A 22,923-nucleotide genomic window follows, 5' to 3' on the forward strand; every position below is an offset into this window, starting at 1 on the left:
GAGTACTGGTTACCAGAGGCTGGGGAAGGGAGAGACAATGGGAGATAGAGACAGATTGGTTAAAGGGCACAGGATCACAGATAGATAGGAGGAATAAATTCATCCTTGAATACTTAATCGTTGCCCTAAATCTGTCACTCCTACATCCATATTTCTTATTTCAATAAATAGCACCACCATCCATTTCTAATCCTGGTGCTAACTCTTGATTGCTTTCTTCTCACCACCAACCTTAAGAAAGGAAGTAACCAATACCCAAAATCTTTGTTAATTGTCCACTTTATCCACCCAGTCAGGGCCACCATCAAACCTCACTTGGATGTCAGCAAAACTCCCTGACTGGTCTCCCCCTCCATTATTGCCCTATTCTAATCTACCTTCCATACTATACACAGATTTACATTTTTAAAATGTGTATCTGATCGTCCCTCCCTTTTTAAAAATCTTACAATGGCATGACATCTCAATTCACGATAAGGAAATTGGTTCTTCACATTCTCTGTACGCTGTACACATCGCCTGCAATTGCCCTTCAACACAGTGACCAGGCATTTCATTAGCTGACCTTCCCGCACACATTCTTGCAAAGAGGAATAGTCAAGCAGGGTGTTTGGAGGCGAGCTGCCATCATCCACCGCCTTTGTCTGGAAGCGCAGAGCCTCGCACGCGGGATCCATTGGAAGTCCAAGCATTGTCAAGATCTACTGCTTCACCTGGGTCCGCAAGGTGGGCTCTGCCAGCGAAACCCGTTAGAAACAATGCAAATGGGGAGTAAACATGGCCTCGCCCATGAAGAGGAAGCTGTGGTCAAAAGCATTTTGTCCCGGAACCCCGCAGCCCTCCCCATACCCTGGGCGCGGAGCACAAGGATTGGCCACTCCTCTTTGTACTGCTCTTTTCCTCTTATTTCAGTTTTCTTCGAGAACAAATCTGGTTTGTAGATGTGCTTGGGGAGAATGGGGGCCTCTTCTCCAAGAAGCCCGGAGCCTGTTGGGCCGCCGGCGCCCCGTCTCCCCTTCTGCTGCAGAAGATCCCTGCTGGCGGTTTTGGTGCTGCTCGCGCTGCCGGTGGCCTGGGGTGAGACGCGGGCGGGCGTGGGGAGGCGCCTGGGCGGACGAGGAACCCGGGGTCCCGCAGGGAACTCGCGTGCCTGGCTGGGCTGCGCTGCGCTGCGCGCCCGGGTCCGAAGGCAGTGCAATGGGTCGGCTGAGCGCGGGACCTGGCAGGCCGGCGGGTCTGGGATCCTTCTGCGCACTGGAGACCCTCGCTGCTTCTGGGTAAGCGTGGAGTCCCCATGTGCATGGGTCTTAAGTAGTGACCAGCGCAGAGGAAGGCGCAGATGCTGAGCAGGTGTCGCTCGAAATTCCTTGCATTTGTGTATTCACAGTCTAGGCTGGCTATAGCGGAGCATGGCGTTGATCCTAGCGAAAGGGGACTTGGGGATCCGACAACCCTGAGTTCTGGTCCTAGAAACTTAACTATGAGGCAACTTAGCACACCCAAGTCTGTTAGATCTTCTGTAAAATGGGGACATTGATATCTGTGCATTGTGGAGTTGCTGCCTCAGTGGCATAAAGCCTGTCGAGTGTCTAACACAGGGCCTGTTCCCGAGTCCATTTCTATCCCCCCAACCATTACCTCTGCACTTTGCTCCTAATGGTGCTTAAACAAGCAGTCCTAGGGATGCCCTGCATGGAACTGTCCTCATCCCCAACCCCAAGCCACCACCGCCATCATCACCATGTGCTTGATTGACAGCTTACTTTAAGACAGATGCATGCCAGGCACTTGGGGGTTAGAAGAGCAAGGGCAGCCCCAGAACATGCAGTGTAACACCTGCAAGTAGAAGGGACAGTAGATATGTTTACAGTTTGCATTTTAGTGATGTGTTTAGTACAAAATAAAGCCTATTACAACTACTATGGAAATTTTGAGGCCACACCTCTTCCTTTTTTTAACTTCAAGTAGGTAAACATCTTCAATTACAACCCTTCTATTATTATTTTTGGGCTCCCCAGAAGTCTTCTTGGTTGCCTAGACTCACTGGCAACATCTCATTTGAAGTGACAGCCTTGGTTGTTCTTGTCCACCCTCTTCTGACAACTCCAGGTTCGCCCTTTTCTGCTACTAGACATTTTGCATTCTTTATTTGAGTGTTCCTTCTTCTCTAAAAGAGTAAAAAATAAAATAAATTAAAACCAAGTTCCTGCAAGAGTTGTTATTAATATTTTATCTCCTTAGGCACCAGAAAGTAACCTGTCAGGTGAAGGGATATGATAAAACTTACAATTTTATTTTTAGGAGAGAAGCATGCCCAGTAAGTTAAGCAATCTGTTGTCAATGCTTAAGAATTTGTGTCATCCTTGTGAGTACTGACCCTCTTCTTACTAGAATGTTGTTTTAGTTTGCCTATGTTGATTAAGTTACTGTTATAAACAATCCCAGACACTATTAATTGCAAAAAAAAAAAAAAAAATTACTGAGGTTCTCACAATAACCTCCAAATGTGAAACAGCCTAAACTATACTACCTAGAAATTTTCTTGCTGACATAATTTAAATTTTAAAATGCAGATGGATGTTTCCAGTGTGCACGGTCCTTTAGAATTTTAAAGAAGTATAAGAGCTATGCACCCAAGGCATATGCATGTAGAAGTAGGTGGTGGAGTTTTATGAAATCTACTTATTAGGAAGCCAGTGTTCAGCTTTTTCCAGCTTCTGCTACTTACCAGCTGGGGTCTTGGACCCAGTAAGTTAAGTCACATCACTGACCTTCAGTGTCCACATGTATAAAATGAGCATAACTGACATCCTGATCTCTGAAAGAGGTATTTTGAAAATCAGATGGTGTAATGCATGTGACAGTGTTTTGTAATCTGAAAGCCCCCATGCATGTCTGAAAAATCATGACTAAGAAGTGGTGCAAGACTGCAGGATCACTGAAAAGGGAGAAGTCTTAGCTCCTATGATCAGGAAAGTATGAGTGAAAGGTGTATGGATTTACTAGCACTTAAAGAGTGAATCCAGAAACACGTTGCATAGGACAGTTTATGGGGATATTTATTTCTATACAAAACATAGCAGAGGAACTAGGATTGTTTTGTTATTATGATTAACTCACAGTAGCCGTGAAGTGGTATAGCGCTATTTGAAAGAGGACTTAGATTAGCTGCAAATAGATATTGCAAATGTAGGACAACCACTGAAAAAAGTGAAGAAAAGAACGATAATTATATGTGAATAAGGAAGAGAAAATTGCATCATATAAAATGCTCAGTTAAAACAATAAAGAGGGCCAGGAACGGTGGCTTATGCCCGTAATCCCAGCACTTTGGGAGGTTGAGGTGGGCGGATCACCTGAGGTCAGGAGTTCAAGACCAGCCTGGCCAACATAGTGAAACCCTGTCTCTACAAAAATACAAAAATTACCTAGGCATGATGGCATGTGCCTGTAGTCCCAGCTACTCGGGAGGCTGAAGCATGAGGCATGAGAATCACTTGAACCTGGGAGGCAGAGGTTGCAGTGAGCCGAGATCATGCCATTGCACTCTAGCCTGGGTGACAGAGCACAACTCCCTATCAAAAGAGAAAGAAAGAAGGAAGGAAGGAGGAAGGAAGGAAGGAAGGAAGGAAGGAAGGAAGGAAGGAAAGAAAGAGAAAGAAAGAAGGGAGAGAAGAAGGTTAAGGAGGAAGGAAGGAAACCAATAAAACAATAAAGGGCAGGAAAAGAATGGAAGACAAAAAATAGAAACACAGAACAAGAGAACAAAGGCAACAAATAGAAACCAGTAACAAACACTAAACCAACTATATCAACAATAATTTTGAGTGTCAATGATCTAAATGCACCATTTGAAAAGAGATCATCAGAGTGGATCAAGAAACAAGGCCCAACAATATATTGTGTACAACAAGACCATTTTAAATATAGACGATATATATTAAAAGTAAATGGATAAAGATATACCATGCTAATGCTAGTTATAGAAAGCAGGAGTAACTGTATTAATTTCAAACACAGCAGACTTCCGACCAAGAAAAATTATTAGGGATAAAGAGGGGCATCATATAATGATAAAGGGGCCACTTATCCAAGAAGACACAACAATATCTCATATGTATGCACCTGATAGAGAGACAAAATATGTGAGGCAAAACCCATAGAACTGCAAGGAGAAATAGATGGATTTACTATCATAGTTGGAGACTTCTATGATATCTTTCTGATATCAGAAAAGGTGCTGAAGTCTCCTTATCAGAAATGGGCAGATTCAGCAGGCAGAAAATCCATAAGGACATACTTGAACTCAACAGCACCATCAATCCACTTGGATATAATTGACATATATAGGTGACTTCATCCAACAACAGCAGAACACATATTCTCTGGCTCACATTCATGGAGATAGACCACATTCTGAGCCATAAAATAGTACACAAATTAAGCTTTACCAGGCAGTGTTTCGCATAGGGTGAACTCTGGCGCCCTCATCTGGTCCTCATGTAGGATCTGGTTTGGTTATCTCTGCTAGGTAAAGGTGCAAGATAGAAAGGAAGTTCCAATTTGCTTTCTGTGGTTTGTGATGTACTTTGGTTTACATATGCTCAGATGAGTGGATGTACGATTTATATTATCTATTTTAATCTAAAATAACCTTCACATTTGGACAGGTAACATCAAAAGTGTCCTACACAGAAATACTGGGTGAAGATCCCTGTAATAAAACCAACTCCAGAAAACAAGAAAATGGCAGAGTTGACAATCCCTCTCACCCTCCCTGCAAAGACACATGTATACACATTTTTTGTCAAGGCATTAAGAGGAAGAAATGCTGTCAATCTAATCACAGCTGATCACAACTTGATGAAACTAAAAAATCTAGAAAGTATCATGAAGACAGTTGACATACAGCTTTACATTCACTATTGTGACCAGAGAAACTCACTGTGGCTGTTTTTTGTCCCATTAGATGTTAGCTAATGATTGTATTAAGTCATGATGATTAACAAAGCATTTAAAATGTTTATTTTATCTGTATTACGTTTCAAAAAATTTATATTTAGGCATATAATTTATATATTTGTGTACATACATAATTTATAACTTTATATTTTTGAAAGTGCATGCTCTTTTTGCTGCTATAAAGACACATGTACACGTATGTTTATTGCAGCACTATTCACAATAGCAAAGACTTGGAATCAACCCAAATGTCCATCAGTGACAGACTGGATTAAGAAAATGTGGCACATATACACCATGGAATACTATGCAGCCATAAAAAAAGGATGAGTTTGTGTCCTTTGTAGGGACACGGATGCAGCTGGAAACCATCATTCTTAGCAAACTATCACAAGAACAGAAAACCAAACACCGCATGTTCTCACTCATAGGTGGGAACTGAACAATGAGATCACTTGGACTCGGGAAGGGGAACATCACACACAGGGGCCTATTATGGGGAGAGAGGAGGAGGGAGGGATTGCATTGGGAGTTATACCTGATGTAAATGATGAGTTAATGGGTGCTGACGAGTTGATAGGTGCAGCACGCCAACATGGCACAAGTATACATATGTAACAAACCTGCACGTTATGCACATGTACCCTAGAACTTAAAGTATAACAATAATAAAAAAGAAAAAGAAAAAAAAATGAAAGCGCATGCTCTTTTTTTAAACTGATAGAGGTGCCTAAGCAAAGCAAGTGCAAGTCTATTCCTTAAAGGGTAAGTGTGCAGAATGGAAAGCAGGAGTGTTCTTTGGGTTGACAGCTCATATTTCAACAGACATGAAAGTGATGATGTGTTAATTGTGTGCATAGCACAGAATAAATCAACTTGCTTTGAATGGAAGATCTGAACCAGGGGAATGTGAAAGTGGGCTGAGTCATATAAGACAAAACCCAAAAAGAGATAACAATATATACCCACTAGAAGGGCTAACATTAAAAAGAGTAACTAAGCCAAGTGTTGGTGATAAGGTGGAGCAACTGGAATTATAATATACTGCTATTTGGCAGGTCAAATTATAATATTAACTTCAGAAAATAGTTCAACAGCTTCTTAAAACCTTAGACACACACCCTGTCATGTTACTCAGCATTTTACTCTTAGTTTTTTACCCAAAAGAAATGAAATCATATGTCCACACAAAGACTTGTACATGAATTTTCATAGCAGTTTTGCTTGTAATAACCAACAAGTGGAAAGAATACAAATGTCCCTGAATAAGTGAATGGATAAACTAAATTAAGATATATTTATACAATTGAATATTACCCAGCAAAAAAAGGAAACAATTTGTATATGTGCAGCAACTGAGATAGAACTCTAATTATGCTGTGTAAGGGCTAAAACATAAAAAAAAAAAAAATCTGAATGATTTCCTTTATACAATAGGACATAAATGAAGTGATTCGGGTTACATGAAATTTTAGGAAGTCAAATCAATCTGTAGTAAGAGAAAATAGGCCGACGATTGCCAAGAGAAGGAAGTGGATGTTTGGATGTATTACAGAAGGACATGAGGGAACTGTGTGGGGGTGAAGAGTATGATGGAAATGTTTGTTGTCTTCATCTGGTGATGGTTTCGCAGGGCATATATATAAGTAATCAAACTGTACTCTTTAAATACTCATCAATCATTGTATGTAATATATCTTAATAAAGCTATAAAAACTTTTTAAACTTATGGTAGATCTTGAGTTTATGGAGTTTATATTAATATATTTATCATAGGAACTAGCCACAAATTGAGGGATTAGTAATAAATGAGGGAAAGGAAACTACATCAAGCTTTCTTTGTTGAAGGCTCATATATTCCTTTTTTGAGCTATTACACAACTTTACTTTTTATAATTACCTACACTATTCATATACTACTATGCAGGTAAGAATATTATGTAAGTAAGGGGAAGGAACTTCTTTCCAAGAAGGGTTCATTCAATTTGTTTTGTTACTTTAGGTCTTGTTCTATCCTCTCATTGCAAGCTTTGCTGTGACATTTACTGTCTCTTAATACAGCTTTTGGCACTAGGTGCTTCACTTGGAATTTCTTCCTTTGTCCAGCATCAATGGATAAGACAAATATCAAAATTGTATTTCATCTCATGTATCAATTAGAGGAAAGGTGAATGCATAACACTGAAAATAACAGCAACTGTTTTACGCAGTTTTTTTTTTTTTTTTTTACAGTGGTTCTCAAAGTGCTGTTATCTATCAAAATCAGCTGTGAAAATTTTTAAAAATGTAGACTCCTGGGCTCTAAACTAGACCAACTAAATCAGAGATTTGGGGGACATAGTTTGAATTCTTGATTTTTTTTAAGTTTTATAAGTAATTCTTCATTTGTTGTTCTTTGCAGCAAATGTGCATTGAGTGCTTATAATTAAGTGTTAAGCACCAGGACTAGGTATTAATTTAGAGGTACAAAAAACATATCATCTCTTGCCTTTAAATTATTCATATCTAATATCTATTGAGAGAAATAGATCATTCTAAAAGCACACAAAGATAAAAGGCACAAGTTGTAATAACAAACAATTATTGATATGAAAGGAAAAGGAAAGGGCCTGACTAGGGATTATTATAGGGTGGGGTAGAGGGAAGTAGTTTGATTCCAAATCCCTAAGAGCGTCAGGGAAGGCTTCAGATGAGATTGGGTGTGTTCAGGGTGGTATGGCCATAGACAGGCCAGGGAAGGCTTCGATAAGAAAGTACCATTTTAGCAAACATCTGGAGGAAGAATCGAAGGCAGAGCGAAGATAAAAGTGCATCACACAGAAGGAATGTCATAGACAGGGGAAAAATGTGTGTCTTCGGGAAACTGAAAAAGGGGAAAGGGCCACACCTTGGTGAGGGGACCGAGTGGCACGAGATGAAGCACGAAACGTAGACAAGGGCATCCTTGCTTAACAACTGCTGGCTTAATAAAGCAAATGTGTGATGATGGATACAGGCTGTCTGGGAAAAATAAGTGGGAAATATGAGCTTTCTTGGAGCATCATCCTTTGCTTCAGTAGAAAGCACAGAGTTAGGCTTCCAATTCTGACTAAAGCCATTGTCAACAGGGAAAAGGCAACCTTAGCAATTCTCCTCTCTGTCCGGGGTCCCATGGGCACTATGATGGAGCTCATGAGATGCAGAAGAGAAGTCCCAGGCTGAATCAGGGGCACATTCACTCAGGAGAGCTGAGGTCCCCAATCACTGAGGTCATCCAGTGCATTCCTGAAAACATGGGCTCATTCCAAACTAGCTCTGCAAAGGAGCAGAAAATAAACTCTTGGAAGCAAAGCAAGCACTCCCACTTTAGCAGAAAAATAGAATTTAACTCTTAGAAGTCCCCCCCTTTTCTAAAGGTAATAATCATAAGTATAACTTATGAAGTGCCTTCTGTGTATGTGAGAGCATATACTACTTCTGATTCTCTCTACAAACCTGGTAGGAAAATATTACTCCCTTTATGAAGATGAAACTGAGGCTCAGCAAGATTAAGCAGTTTGCCTAAAACCTCATAGCCATTAAGTAGAAGACATTGGGTTCAAAGTTCAATCTATGAACCCAACATTTTTAACACTATATACCATTCTCTTTTTGCATTAGTTTTCTATTGCTGCCGTAACAAATTTTCACAAACTTAGTGGCTTAAGACAACAGAAATGTATTCTCTTCCAGTTCTGGAGGCTGACGTCTAAAATAGATCCATAGGGCTGTGTTCCTTGTGGAGGCTCCAGGGGAGCAGGAGTTTTCTTGCTCTTTCCAGTTTCCAGGGTCTGCTTCCATCCTTTGGCTCATGGCCTCCTTCCTCTACCTTCCAAACCAGCACCATAGTGTCTTTAAATATCTTACTTCTGTCTCCTTTCACCCTCTTGCCTCCCTTTTATGAGGACCTTTGTGATTACATTTAAGGCCCACCTGGATAACCCAGGATAAATTGTTTTTTTTTTTTTTTTTTTTTTTTTTTTGAGACAGAGTCTCGCTCTGTCGCCCAGGCTGGAGTGCAGTGGCCGGATCTCAGCTCACTGCAAGCTCCGCCCCCCGGGTTTACGCCATTCTCCTGCCTCAGCCTCCCGAGTAGCTGGGACTACAGGCGCCCGCCACCTCGCCCGGCTAGATTTTTGTATTTTTTAGTAGAGACGGGGTTTCACCGCGTTAGCCGGGATGGTCTCGATCTCCTGACCTCGTGATCCGCCCGTCTCGGCCTCCCAAAGTGCTGGGATTACAGGCTTGAGCCACCGCGCCCGGCCGATAAATTGTACATCTCAAGATACTTAATCACATCTGCAAAGCCCTTTTACCATTACAGGTCACATTCACAGGCTTCAGGGATCAGAACATGGATATCTTTGAGAGGTCCTTACTTAGCCTACCACACCTTTCCATATAGATTCTCAAAATTTTAGCTGAGCCTAATAGGGGAGTTCATTACCATTAGGGTCCAGTTTAGTAGCAAGTGCTTCCTTTAAGTGAAAAGGTGAAAGTTGTCCATTTAATAAGGAAAGAAAAACATTGTATGTTAAAGTTGCTAAGACCTAAGGTAAGAAGGAATCTTCTAACGATGAAATTGTGAAGAAGGAAAAATAAATTTGTGCTAGTTTTTTTGTCACATTTCAAACTGCAAAAGTTACAACCACAGTGCATGTTAAGTGCTTAGTTAAGAGGGGAAAGGCATTAAATTTGTGGGTGGAAGATGTGAACAGAAATGTGTTCTAGTTGATAGCTATCAGGTTTGGTACTATCTGAGGTTTCAGGTATTGGCTAATGTCTTGGAACATGTCCCCCACAGATACGTGGGTGACTACTGTATATTCAAAGTAAACATTTATATATTGGGGAGTAGATCTCCCAACTCATTATTTATTTTTTATTTGTCCCACAAATAAAGTAAACAAAGTAGAATTTTAGGCAAGATTCATTTCTAGAGATAGAGATATTTTATTATAACAAAGAAGGTTGCTCTACCATAAAATATAGCAATTTAACTTTTTATAATCCTGATAACCTCAAAATATATAAAATAATAGATGGACAACATTATAAAAAGAAATAGACAAAGGAACAATAAATAAAATATTTTAGTACAACTCATTTAGTATCTAGTAAAACAAGTAGCCCCCCAAAATCAGTAAGCATCTAGAAGATTTGAATAAATATTAACAGATTGGATTCACTGACTGATCTCATTACAAGAAAGAATTATGCATGATGATGGGAGAGATGAAGTCACAGCACAGGCACTTACTGATTAATTAATTTTGAAGCTGTGAAATGCAGCTCCTCCTTTAGTGAAAGATGATATAAATAGCTTAGTTTCCTTCAAGCTAGCAGAGACTTTTTGAATGGATGGATGCTGATTTTTTAAAAAGGAGCTTATTTCTGAGGCATCTTTTAAAGCAGGTTTCCTCAACCCCTGGGCCATGAACCAGTACTGTCTGGTGGCCTGTTAGGAACTGGCCAGAACAGTAAAGGTGAGCGGCCAAGCATTACTGTCTGAGCTCCACCTCCTGTCAGATCAGTGGCAGCATTAGATTCTCATAGGAGCAAAACCCCTATTGTGAACTGTGCATACTAGGGATCTAGGTTGCGTGTTCCCTATGAGAATCTAATGCCTGATGATCTAAGTGGAACAGTTTCATCTCAAAACCATTCCCCTGCACCCTCCATTCCAGGAAAAATTGTCTTCCACAAAACCAGTCCCAGGTGCTAAAAAGGTTGGGGACCACTGTTCTAAAGGAATCAGTGCTTTTGCTATTATTATTATTAAGATGGAATCTTGCTCTGTCACCCAGGCTGGAGTGCAGTGGCACAATATTGGCTCACTGCAACCTCTACCTCCTGGGTTCACGCAATTCTCCTGCCTCAGCCTCCCAAGTAGCTGTGCACAGGCACATGTACAGGCACATGCAATCATGCTCTGCTAACTTTTTATATTTTGGGAGAGACAGGGTTTCACCATGTTGGCCAGCCTGGTCTCAAACTCCTGACCTCAAGTGATCCACCCACCTTAGCCTCTGAAAGTGCTAGAATTACAGGCATGAGCCACCACTCCTGCACACCTAGGCTATTACCGAAGTGTTCTTTTTCTTTTTTGATCACATCTATGTAGTATATTGGAGAGAAAGAGAAAGTAGAATGGGAATTTCAACAGGGTCACGGTGGCTCACTCCTGTAATCCCAACACTTTGGGAGGCTAAGGTGGGCAGATGACCTGAGGTCAGGAGTCGAGACCAGCCTGACCAACATGGTAAAACCCCGTCTCTACTAAATATACGAAAATTAGCCAGGTATGGTGGTGGGCACCTGTAATCCCAGCTACTCAGGAAGCTGAGGTAGGGACAATTGCTTGAACCCAAGAGGCAGAGGTTGTAGTGAGCCAAGATAGCGCCACTGCACTCCAGCCTGGGTAATGGAGCCAGTCTCTGTCTCAAAAAAGAAAAGAAAAAAGTATGGTAATTTCTTCATTAACTTTGATGCTGCTATGGTCTTGATCTCCAGGTCAATGCAATGCCCCGGAACGGCTTCCATTTGCCAGGCCTACCAACCTAACTGATGCATCTGAGTTTCCCGTTGGGACACATCTGAAGTATGAATGCCGCCCTGGTTATTATGGAAGACCATTTTCTATCATCTGCCTAAAAAACTCAGTCTGGACAAGTGCTAAGGACAAGTGCACACGTAAGTAACTCTGGAGTGGGAACCCCTCTGTTAGTCAAACATCTGTAAGATCTGATTCAATTTGTTCAAATTTTGTAATTGAGTTGCATATGACAATTAGTTTGCTAAGGTGCAATACATACAAGAATTATTCTTGTAGATCATACCTTGTTACTACTTTCAGTTCCTGGCACCTTCATTACAAGTTTATTTCATGAGAAACAGTCTTTGCAGGACATGATTGAGGGAAAATCCCGATTCACTGGGGGTCTCCCATTTTCATGACTAAAATTAAGTAATGAATGACTTGGGACAAGAAAAAGAAGTGGATTAAATAACTCAAAGATGTGACAATTTTGGGCTTTGAGATCTTTGGATTATACCAATTGAATTGAATTACAGATAATAACAAAGTTTACATTTTTCTGGGGGCATAATATGGGAATGAAACAGATCTGAAAGGGAAGTTTGTTTTTGAAAGGGAACTGATCCCGAGGCAGTCTGGTGAGTTTCCTCAAGGTAGCAAAATCTGTGGAACCATCAGAACTGCGAGTGTTCCTCAGTAAGCTACAGGCAGGTTGAGACCTTATGTACTGAAAAAACATTCAGTTTGCTCTACTTGGCTCCAAAATTCTGTTTCTTTCCTGTAGGTAAATCATGTCGTAATCCTAAAGATCCTGTGAATGGCATGGTTCATGTGATCAAAGACATCCAGTTCGGATCCCAAATTAATTATTCTTGTACTAAAGGGTGAGTTGGCGTCTCTTGAACCAATATCTCTGGTTCTAGAATTCTAACACAGTCACGCTACCTTCTAGTCACATCTCAGAAAGGACAAGTAAACTATTACCATCTGCTCTTCAAAGGCTTCAACACAGGTGTTTAGCTCCTGACTGAAATGAGCAAAGGTATGACAAGATCAGGGGGAAAATCATCTGTATCCTTGCTGGAAACCGGGGCTGTGCAAATATGAAAAGTGTGGCATTCATTGGGTGGGAAGGACGAAAATGGGGGAAGAGTATAGTCAAAGCACACAAACAGCCTTAACCCAGAGTAGACATTGCTGGAAGAAAAGGAAGGCCATTGAGCAGCTGTGTGAGAGAAATTGTAATGGTAATAGCACAAATAGTTTGCTAGGGCTGCTGTGACAGAGTACTCCAAAATAGGTGGCTTCATACAAATGAAGTTTTTGCAGTTCTGTTCTGGAGGCTGGAAGTGCAAAATCAAGGTGTTGGCAGAGCCAGAGCCATGCTCCCTCCAAAAAATCTGTAGGAATGGATCCCTCTTTGCTTCTTCCAGTTTCTGAAGCCCCAGGCCTTTGCGTGTGGCAGCAGAACTCCAGTATCTGTCTCTGTCCTCAAATGGCTGTCTTCCCTCTGTGTCCAAAGTTTTTTTTTGTTTGTTTGTTTGTTTTTTAGTAGAGAGGGGATTTCACCGTGTTAGCCAAGATGGTCTCGATCTCCTGATCTCGTGATCCACCCGCCTCGGCCTCCCAAAGTGCTGGGATTACAGGCGTGAGCCACCGCACCCAGCCCAGAATTCTCTCTTTCAATAAGGACATCACTCATATTGGATTGGGGCCCACACTAACGACTTCATCTTAACTTGATTGCCTCTCCAAAGACCGTGTTTCCAAATAAGGTCACATTAATAGGAACTGGGGATTAAGACGTGCATATATTTCGTGGGTGAGGGGAACATAATTCTCATGCATTGCTGGTAGGAATGCAAAATGGTACCACGACTTTGAAAGACGTTTTGGCAGTTTTTTATAAAAATAAACATACTCTTACCATATTATCCAACAGTTATCCTCCTTGGTATTTATTTATCTAAAGGAATTGAAATCTCAGCTTCACACAAAAAAAAATCTGCACGCAGATGTTTATAACAGCTTTATTCATAATTGTCAAAGCTTGGGAGCAATCAAGATGTCCTTTAGCAAGGGAATGGATAAACTGTGGTACATCCATACAATAGAATATTATTCAATACCAAAAAGAAATGAGCTATCAAGCCATGAAGAGACACAGAGGAACCTTAAATAATGAACCTTCTTTCACTATTACTAAGGGAAAGAAGCCAATCTGAAAAGCCTATGTAGTATATGATTCCAACTATACAGCATTCTGGAAAATGCAAAACTATGGAGACATAAAAAGATCAGCAGTGCCAGGGGTTAGGGAAGAAGGGGATGAATAGGCAGAGCACAGATTTTTGAGGGTAGTGAAACTACTCTGTATGATGCCATCACAGTAGGTACATGTCATAGTAAATTTATCCAAAATCATATGATGTACAATACCAAGAGTGTACCCTAACATAAACTATGGACTTGGGGTGACCATGATGTGTCAGTGTAAGTTCATCAGTTGCAAAAAATATGTACCACCCTGGTGAAGGATGTTTATAATAGGGGAGGCTATCCATGTGTAGGGGTAGGGAGTACATAGGAAATCTCTGTATCTTCTGTTCGTTATTGCTGTGAACCAAAAACTGTGCTAAAACACAAAGTCTATTTTTTAAAACTGCATAGACATAAATACACAGGCACATGTGCATAAACAGACATGCACACAAATAAGTACAGGTAAAACAGGAAATTTGAACAAAATTTGTGGATTAGAACTATGTCAATATCTTAATGTTGATGTTGCACTATTGCTTTGCAAAATGTTATTATTAGGGGAAAATTGAGTAAAGTGTACCTGGGATCTCTCTGTACTATACCCTGCATGTGAATCTGATTGTCTCAAAATAAAAAGTTTTTTTTTAAGTTCTTACTATATTTCCAAGGGGATGGGCTTCCCCTCAGATCACTACCCTTTTTTGGGGAGCAATAAAGTAATCTTCCTTGGAACGTAGCAATCTGTAACAAATCAAAGTGCTGTAACTACGCATGGTCCCATATGGAAAATATAATCCTGCTAAAATTTCTCTGTCTCTGCCTATATCAGTGATACCTTACATCCTCCACTTTGGAGTGCTGACCCCATTCATTCGGAGTTGGAGTCTTCCATGTGGCTACCTTTAAGCTTTGCACTCAAATAAACTCTATCCTTAAATATATTTTCTGGATCTGATTATTTAAGGTTGAAAATGTGCTAACTACCGGGCGCAGCGGCTCATGCCTGTAATCCCAGCACTTTGGGATGCCGAGGCGGGTGGATCACCTGAGGTTGGGAGTTCAAGACCAGCCTGACCAACATGGAGAAACCCCATCTCTACTAAAAATACAGAATTAGCCAGGCATGGTGGTGCATGCTTGTAATCCCAGCTACTCTGGAGGCTGAGGCAGGAGAATCACTTGAACCTGGGAGGTGGAGGTTGCAGTGAGCCGAGATCGCGCTATTGCACTCCAGCCTGGGCAAAAAGAGCGAAACTCTGTCTCAAAAAAAAAAAAAAAAAAAAAAGAAAGAAAGAAAAAAAGAAAATGTGTTAACCTAAATAATTTGCAAAATTTGTTTTTTATTCTCATTTTTTCCTAACCCATCCACCTTGTTCAAGGCACATAGATTAAGAAGGAAAATGGAAATGGGACTAATATCCCAGGCTTCACTGTCCCTCTTCGGGCCCTGGGGAGGAGACTCCCAAAAGTCTAGACATGTTTACCCACATGCTGTATGTGGTTTCTGGTAATGAAATGATCATGGCTTTTGCTGAACCATGGCTTAACTTTGTGAATCCACAACGCTCTCTTCCCCAGGAGATCCAAAAAGATAGGGTAGGATGTAAAGGCTTCAATCTGTTCAAATGCATATGAGAGCTTCCCTTAACAATAAGTAGCATGGATTTCATCTCTCTGCTTTACTTCCTCATAAACATTCTGAATGAGAGGTGTTCAAACTATTATTTGTTCAATCGCTTAATCTACTTTGAGAGACAAGTTTAATAAATTAAAATATTTTTCTATCTGTTCCCCTTGATCAGTGAACATAAAGTTATCTTTTGACTCACATTTAAAATGTTCAGCACTACAGCACTGAACAATAGTATGGAAGAAAAAAATGCCAACTTAAATTTGAATTTGCCTCACCATTCCTATCCCAACCCCCGTGATTAGAAAATCAAAAAGAACACTTTGAGAAATAACCTCAGTGAGGTCAAAAGCCAGAGGAGTCTCCAGGATCCCTTGTTCCTAAGACAAATAGACAGAAGGAGGCGCACATACAGGATTGCAGCCCTTCTTCACTTCATTTGTTCACATACTTCATACTTGTGTGTATGTCTGTTGGCAGTACAATCGAAAATGATTTCATTTTTGGTGGGATACTAGAAGGCATTAAAACACAAAATGAGGCTGGGTGTGGTGGCTGTAATCCCAGCACTTTGGGAGGTTAAGGTGGGCGGATTACTTGAAGTCAGGAATTCAAGAGCAACCTGGTCAACGTGGTGAAGCCCATCTCTACTAAAAATGCAAAAATCAGCCAAGTGTGGTGGCAGGCACCTGTGGTCCCAGCTGCTCAGGAGGCTAAGGCAGGAGAATCTCTTGAATCCGGGAGGTGGAGGTTGCAGCGAGCTGAGATCGCACCATTGCACTCCAGCCTTGGCAACAAGAGTGAAAATCTGTCTCAAAAAAAGTAACAACAACAACAAAATGATATTGAAGTCATTAATAAGTACATCATAAATCACTACTATAATGTAACAGTGCATCAAGTGTCTTCAGAAGCACCCACTGTTGTCTCACTATTTATTTGATCTCCATTTGGCACTATTTTGTTGTTTGAATAAAGCTTTATGTTGCCAGGTTTTCTTACATACTCATAAAGCAAAGTTCTCTGCTAAACCAATAACCGCGACTGTTATTTGATATTGCTTCATTCCTTCATGTATAGTACTATCAAGTTTGACCCTACCCTCACTATGACTAGTTTCACCCAACCATCTATCACAACAGAGTCTAAGGTGAAGTAAAATAAATGTCATAAATTATTCCACATTTATGGCACACTTTGAACAGTTTGAGATATACTAATTGAGAATTGCTGACTTAATATTTTAAGTATAAAATGAGTGCTCAATTCTTTTTGGTCAGCCTGGATTTCCTTTGCTTCTAGTTATGAATCCCCTTCCTTCCTTCCTTTCTTCCTGCCTTCCTTCCTTCCTTCCTTCCCTCCTCCTTCCTTCTTTCCTTCCTTCCTTTTTTCTTTCTTTTTTCTTTCTTTCTTTCTTCTTTCTTTCTCTTTCTTTCTTTCCTTCTTCTTTCTTTGTTTCTTTCTCTCTTCTCTTTCTCTCTTTCCTTCTTTCTTTCCTTCCTTCCTTCTTCTTTCTTCTTTCTTTCTTTCTTCTTTATTTCTTTCTTTCTCTCTCTCTTTCTTTCTCTTTCTTTCTCTTCTTTCTTTCTTTCCTTCTTCTTTCTCTTTCTTTCTTTCTTCTTTCTTTCTTTCCTTTTTTCTTTCTTATTTTTTGAGACAAGGTCTTGCTTTTTTGCCCAGACTGCAGTGCAGTGGCATGATCAGTGCTCACTGCAGCTTCAACCTTCCCAGCTCAGGCGGTCTTCCTGCCTCAGCCTCCTGAGTAGCTAGGACTGCAGGAATGTGCCACCATGCCTGGATTTTTAATAAATTTTTTGTAGAGACAGTGCCTCACTGTATTACCCAGGCTCGTCTTGAACTCCTGAGCTCAAGCAATCCTCCTGCCTCAGCCTCCCAAAGTGCTGGAATTACAGGGGTGAGCCACTGTGAATGGCCTATTTGGCCTTCTTCGATGAATCTTGTTGATAAAAGCCCACCCATGCATCCATACATTCACACTTTTAAGGCAAAGAAATACATGCAACACGACTACATACACACGTATACATGTATATATATTACAGCTTCCCTGCACTCAAGAAGTTGTATTATCTTTTAAAAAATGAAATTTGTAGGAAAAACTGTAATTCATCTTAGATTTGCATAAAAAAGTGTCATAAGGTAATAAAGAAGAGAAAGCTCACCCAATTGAGAAGGTAAGAAAAAGGAAGTCCAAAAGTCCCAAAAAGAATGTGAAACTTGGGAAGGTGATAGATAATCCTTTGACAAGTGGAAAATGTCCCTCTGATTCTGTAACAGTGTAATCTCTGGAAGTAGTAACTTAATTGGATAGTTGACCTGTGTCTTTGGAACATAATATTCCTTATTTTTTGCCTCTAGACACCGACTCATTGGTTCCTCGTCCGCCACATGCATCATCTCAGGCAATACTGTCATTTGGGATAATGAAACACCTGTTTGTGAGAGTGAGTTGAAATATCCCTTCCTCTTTCTTTTACTGATACATTCTAATTTTTCTCTGGAATAATAAAACCTTAACCGAATTCCTTCTGTGCAATCTGTCCTTCACATGGCTGAAGACAGCCGTAATGTTCTCGAATATTCCTACAGGGTTCCTGGCAACCCTTTCCTTAAGTTCTTCCTTATCCTGGGATGTGTCTTTTCTAATTCTGGGGGCTTAAATACATAAAATCCTTCAAACTTGATTTTACTTCAATAAACTTGAAATTATGGTGGTTCTACCACCTCCAGTATAATAATCATCCTGCTTGGCAAATCAGTAAAGATTTTTAACATTTATGCTCTTCAAGGTTAGTGAAGCTGTGGAAGAACCTGGACTCTCACGCACCACGAGATCAACACATCCTCTCGAAAGGCACCATGCACTATTAACCTCAGAAGTGGGCATATATTTTAACCTACCTCTTAGAATTTATACTTACGAAATAATCACACACTTTTTAAAGCAGTTTGGTATAAACTTTTCATTGCAGCATCATTTATATTAGTTAAAATGTTAGAGCAACCTAAATATTTTAAACTATGGTTTGGAAATAATCTACTAGGAGGAAAAAGATGTGTTCAAATGATCACTATAAAGAATTCCCTAAGAAACATAAAATAGCTATGCAGAATGGAAAAAAGTATATCCATACACTGGCATGGTATTCAGCCATAAAAAATGATAGCATAAAGAAGCACTTAATGACTAGAAAGAGATGTGCTTTATGTGGGAAAAGAATCAGATGAATGGCATATATGGCAAGATCTCATTTTATTAAAAAATAATACACCTATGTAGTGAGGGCCAGGCTGAGGCTGAGAGAAATACAGTGTATAACATCTTTGTCTTACTGTTCTCTTTAGGTAACTTGGGGACTTTTCTTCTTTTCTTCTTGGCATTTAAAAATGTTCCTTTTACTAGAAAGTTTATGAGCTTCAGAATCTAAATTTACAAATGACATTGGTCACACATTTATTGCTGTTTATCCACTTTAAGAAACAATTTTGTCATTTTGTAAAACAAATTGGGAAACCTTTCGTCTTATTTGAAATCTATAACAAGATGACATGGAATTGGAATAGAAATTTTCTTGGAAATATGAAAAAATAGTAAAATAGAGAAAACAAAAATATAATAATACACCTATACCTATATCTATGTTTTTATCTCTGTTTCTAGTTCTGTAAACTCTCTATATCTAAATCCTGGTAAATGACTTCAGGTCTTCTTGGAGAAGGCTAGGGGAAGATTTACAATACATGCTTTTGACTGTGTAGCAGGTGCTTCCTCAAAAGGATCCAGTCTCCCATCCGTTTGTGCTGCTCTGGGTCTATAAACTGTTCAAGTCTAGGAATTGTTGATGAACAATGAACTTCTTTTGCAATAATTCAAGTCAGACTCTTATTCACTTGACCTAAATCTCCTCCACTTATACACATCAAGGAATACTTTAGTCGGCTATCCATCTACTTCGGTTTTAGAGACTCCATGATCAATTAGCCCAGTAACAATATTCTCTTCAGTCAAATCATTCTGATTGCTGTTTCAGCTCTAATATCCATTACAAGAACCCCCATTGTCTCTGACATTAAGTGTTGCCACTTGGACTCTGCCACCCTGAGGTCCTTTGGTCCCCAAGTGAATTCAGAGAACCCAGTTCAATGGCAACACTTCCCATTGTCGTTCCTGCCCTACAGAGAATGAGCCGACGCAGAGGATGCTGAAACTCCCCATGTGAATGTATTTCTCAAGTCTCTGGTGAAAGGTCTATCTTCTGAACCCTCCACTCCTGCACTGTGCCTCACCAGCTCTATCCAAAGATGACCTTCAGAGTGGAATGGCTGTTGCTTAACTTCTGCCTCTCAAATATCAGCTAATTTCTCATGCTGTAACCCTAGTCCAGAACCATACAGAGAAACTAAGTCTGGAAAACTTAATTCCAAATTGGCTGGTTGACACTGTACAAAACCCCCAGATAATTATAATTTTATTTAACTCTTTGTCTTCTTTTTTCTTTCCCTCCCTCTCTCCCTCCTTCCCTCCCTCCCTCCCTCCCTCCCTCCCTCCCTTCCTCCCTTCCTCCCTTCCTTCCTCCCTTCCTTCTTTCCTTCTTTCCTTCCTTCTTTCCCTCCTTCCTTATTTCCTTATTTTCTTTCTTCTTTATCACACTGGCTAGGACCACCAGTGTAACATTGAACATTGGTACCAATAGATGCCATCCTTGTCTTGTTCCACATCTCAAAGTTAAAGTTTAAAACATTTCACCATTAAGTTGGTGTCTACTGTAGGCTTTTTGTAGATAACCATTTTTGAAATAAGGAAATTCTCTTATATTCTTCATTGTTAAAAAAATTTTTGGTATTTGAATCATGTTGAGGTTTATCAAACACTTTAGTTTCATATATTGATGTAACCATATCTGTTTCTCTTTTTCTGTTAATGTAACAAATTGTTTTGAGTACATTTTTCAAGGGCAAATGATTTTGATTTTCAATTTTACATTCTTAAAATAAATCATCTCGGTCATAATATTTAATCATTTTTATATATGGCAAATATGCTTTTATGATACATTTTAGATGTTTCTATTAAAATATAATTCATGTATCACAAAAGTTACCTTTTTAAATTATACCACTTAGTGGTGCTTAGTACATTCACAAAGTTGTGCATTACGGTCTGAACGTTTGAGTCCACCCCAAATTCATATGTTGAAATCCTTACCCCTAAGGTGATGACATTAGGAAGTGAGGCCTTTCAAAGATGATTAGGTCGTGAGAGCAGAGCCGTCACAAATGGGATTAGTGTCCTAATAAAAGAGGCCCAGAAGAACTCCTTTTGCCCTCCCGCCATGGGAGGAGATGCTGAATCTGCCAGTGTTGGTCTTGAAGTCCCCAGCCTCCAAAACTACGAGAAATAAATTTCTACTGTGTACAAGCTAATCGGTTTATAGTGTTTTGTTATAGCAGCCCAAATAGACTAAGACATTAGGCAACCAACACTGCTAATTAATTCCAGAACACTTTCATCATCCCATTCCTAACATATTTGAGAGATTAGACTATAATTTTCTTTCTTGTAATGTCCTTAATAAGATTTTGATATCAAACTTATGACAGTCTTATAAAGTCAGCTGGTAGTGTTTCATATATTTGTTTCCTAGTAACGGTTTATATAAGATTGGTATTATTTCTTGTTTAAAAAGAGTTCACCAGAAAAGCCATATGGCCTGGAGTTTACTTTGTTGGGAGGTCTTTTTTTTTCCCCCAGCAATTTTCCTGTACCATGTAGACTTTTCGCTGAAGTATAACATATATATATAGTAAAGTGCACACATCTTAATTATGCAGTTCAATGGATTTTTACAAAGTAAACGCATCCATGTAAAAGGCACTCAGATTAAGATATAGAACACTATCGGCAGCCCAGAAGCCTTCCCGATGACCTTTCCCAGTTATCTTCCCAAAATAACCAGTATTCTGATTTATAACACTAATAGTTTTGCCGCTTCCTAAATTTTATATTAAAGGAATCAAAAAATAGGTACTCTTTTGTGTCCAGCTTCATCTCAATGTTATGTTTGGAAGAGTCATTTTTGTTTTTGCATGAAGGATTGTTGGGTCTTCTTTATGATTATGTTGTATGTCATTGATGATCCTGAGTACCTTTTCATATGTTTGCGAAGTGCCTATTCCAAACTTTTGCCTATTATTTACTAGTTTGTCTACTGTTTTATTGTTTTGTAGAAGTTCTTAAATATTCTCATGTTTTCTAATAAATATAACACAAACATTGTCTTTCAGGCTATGGCTTTTCTTTTTTCCTTCTTAATGATGTCTTTTGGTTATGAAAGTTCTACATTTTAATAATATTCAATTTATGAGTGTTTATTTTTTTCCAGTTACTGCTTTTTCTATTCTACTTGAGCAGTTGGGCCAAGTGAGGTGGCTCATGTCTATAATCACAGCATTTTGGGAGGCCAAGGCAGGAAGATTGCTTGAAGCCAGGAGTTCAAGACCAGCTTGGGCAGCAAACTGAGACTCTGTCTCTACAAAATAAATAAATAAAATTAGCTAGACTCAGTGGCACACGCCTATAGTCCCAGCTACTTGGGAGGCTGAGGTGGGAGCATCCCTTGAGCACAGGAGTTCAAGGCTTCAGTGAGTTATGGTGGTGCCACTGCACTACAGCCCAGGTGACAAAGCCCTGTTTCTTATGGATAGGCAATTGATCTAACATCATTTATTAAAAAGACTATTCCTTGCATACTACAATGCAATACCATGACCATAAGTCAGGTGACCTTATATGTGGCTCTCATTCCAGAGAGGTTCTGTTTCATTGGTTTATTTGCCATACATTAGTTTATCTGCCATACTATAATGGCAAATAAACTATAGTCCTGCATTAAAATTTTAATTACTATCACATTACATTAAGATTTGATATCTGGTGGCATATATCTTCTAACTATGTGCATCTTCAAGATTTACTTGGTGATTCTTGGCCCTTTGCATTACCATATAAAATTTAGAATCAATTTGTCAATTTCTACATAAAGAATCCTACTTGAATTTGTAGTAAGTTTCTGTTGACTCGGTAAGATCAATCTGTGGACAAGTAAAAAATTTACAGTTTTGAAGTTCAAATTTATGAATATGATATATCCTCACATTTTGAAGTCTTCTTTAATTTCTTTTAATAATGCTTGTTAATTTACATTATAGAAGTCATGTACATATTTCATTATCTTTATTTTTACATCTTATTTTTAAAATTTCTTTCTCTAATTATTTACTCTTAGATATGCACCTGTTTCATCTCAGCTCCAGCAATTTTGTTAAATTTACTTATAAACTGAATAGTTTACCTGTAGATTCTTTTGAATTTGCTGTGTAATTATGTCATCTATGAATCTGACAAAGTTTTTACATTTTTTCCTTTCTTATGTCTTTTGTTTATTTCTCTTGCTTTATTACATTTGCTAGAACCTCCAGTACAATATTGAAT

General features: G+C 39.4%; 1 protein-coding gene across 1 annotated transcript; it reads left to right on the top strand.

Annotated features, from left to right (window-relative positions):
* Positions 1–835: 835 nt before the first annotated feature.
* LOC117075401 (complement receptor type 1-like) lies at positions 836–21,923 on the top strand. The gene is made up of 5 exons (XM_033197723.1): positions 836–1,077; positions 11,494–11,673; positions 12,303–12,402; positions 17,790–17,875; positions 19,611–21,923. Exons 1-5 carry the CDS (start codon positions 942–944, stop codon positions 19,649–19,651), a joined length of 543 nt encoding a protein of 180 aa, XP_033053614.1. The 5' UTR covers positions 836–941; the 3' UTR covers positions 19,652–21,923.
* Positions 21,924–22,923: the final 1,000 nt, after the last annotated feature.

This window comes from Trachypithecus francoisi, unplaced genomic scaffold, assembly GCF_009764315.1.
Source record: "Trachypithecus francoisi isolate TF-2019V2 unplaced genomic scaffold, Tfra_2.0 Lachesis_group5, whole genome shotgun sequence".
Classification (NCBI taxonomy): Eukaryota; Metazoa; Chordata; class Mammalia; order Primates; family Cercopithecidae; genus Trachypithecus; species Trachypithecus francoisi.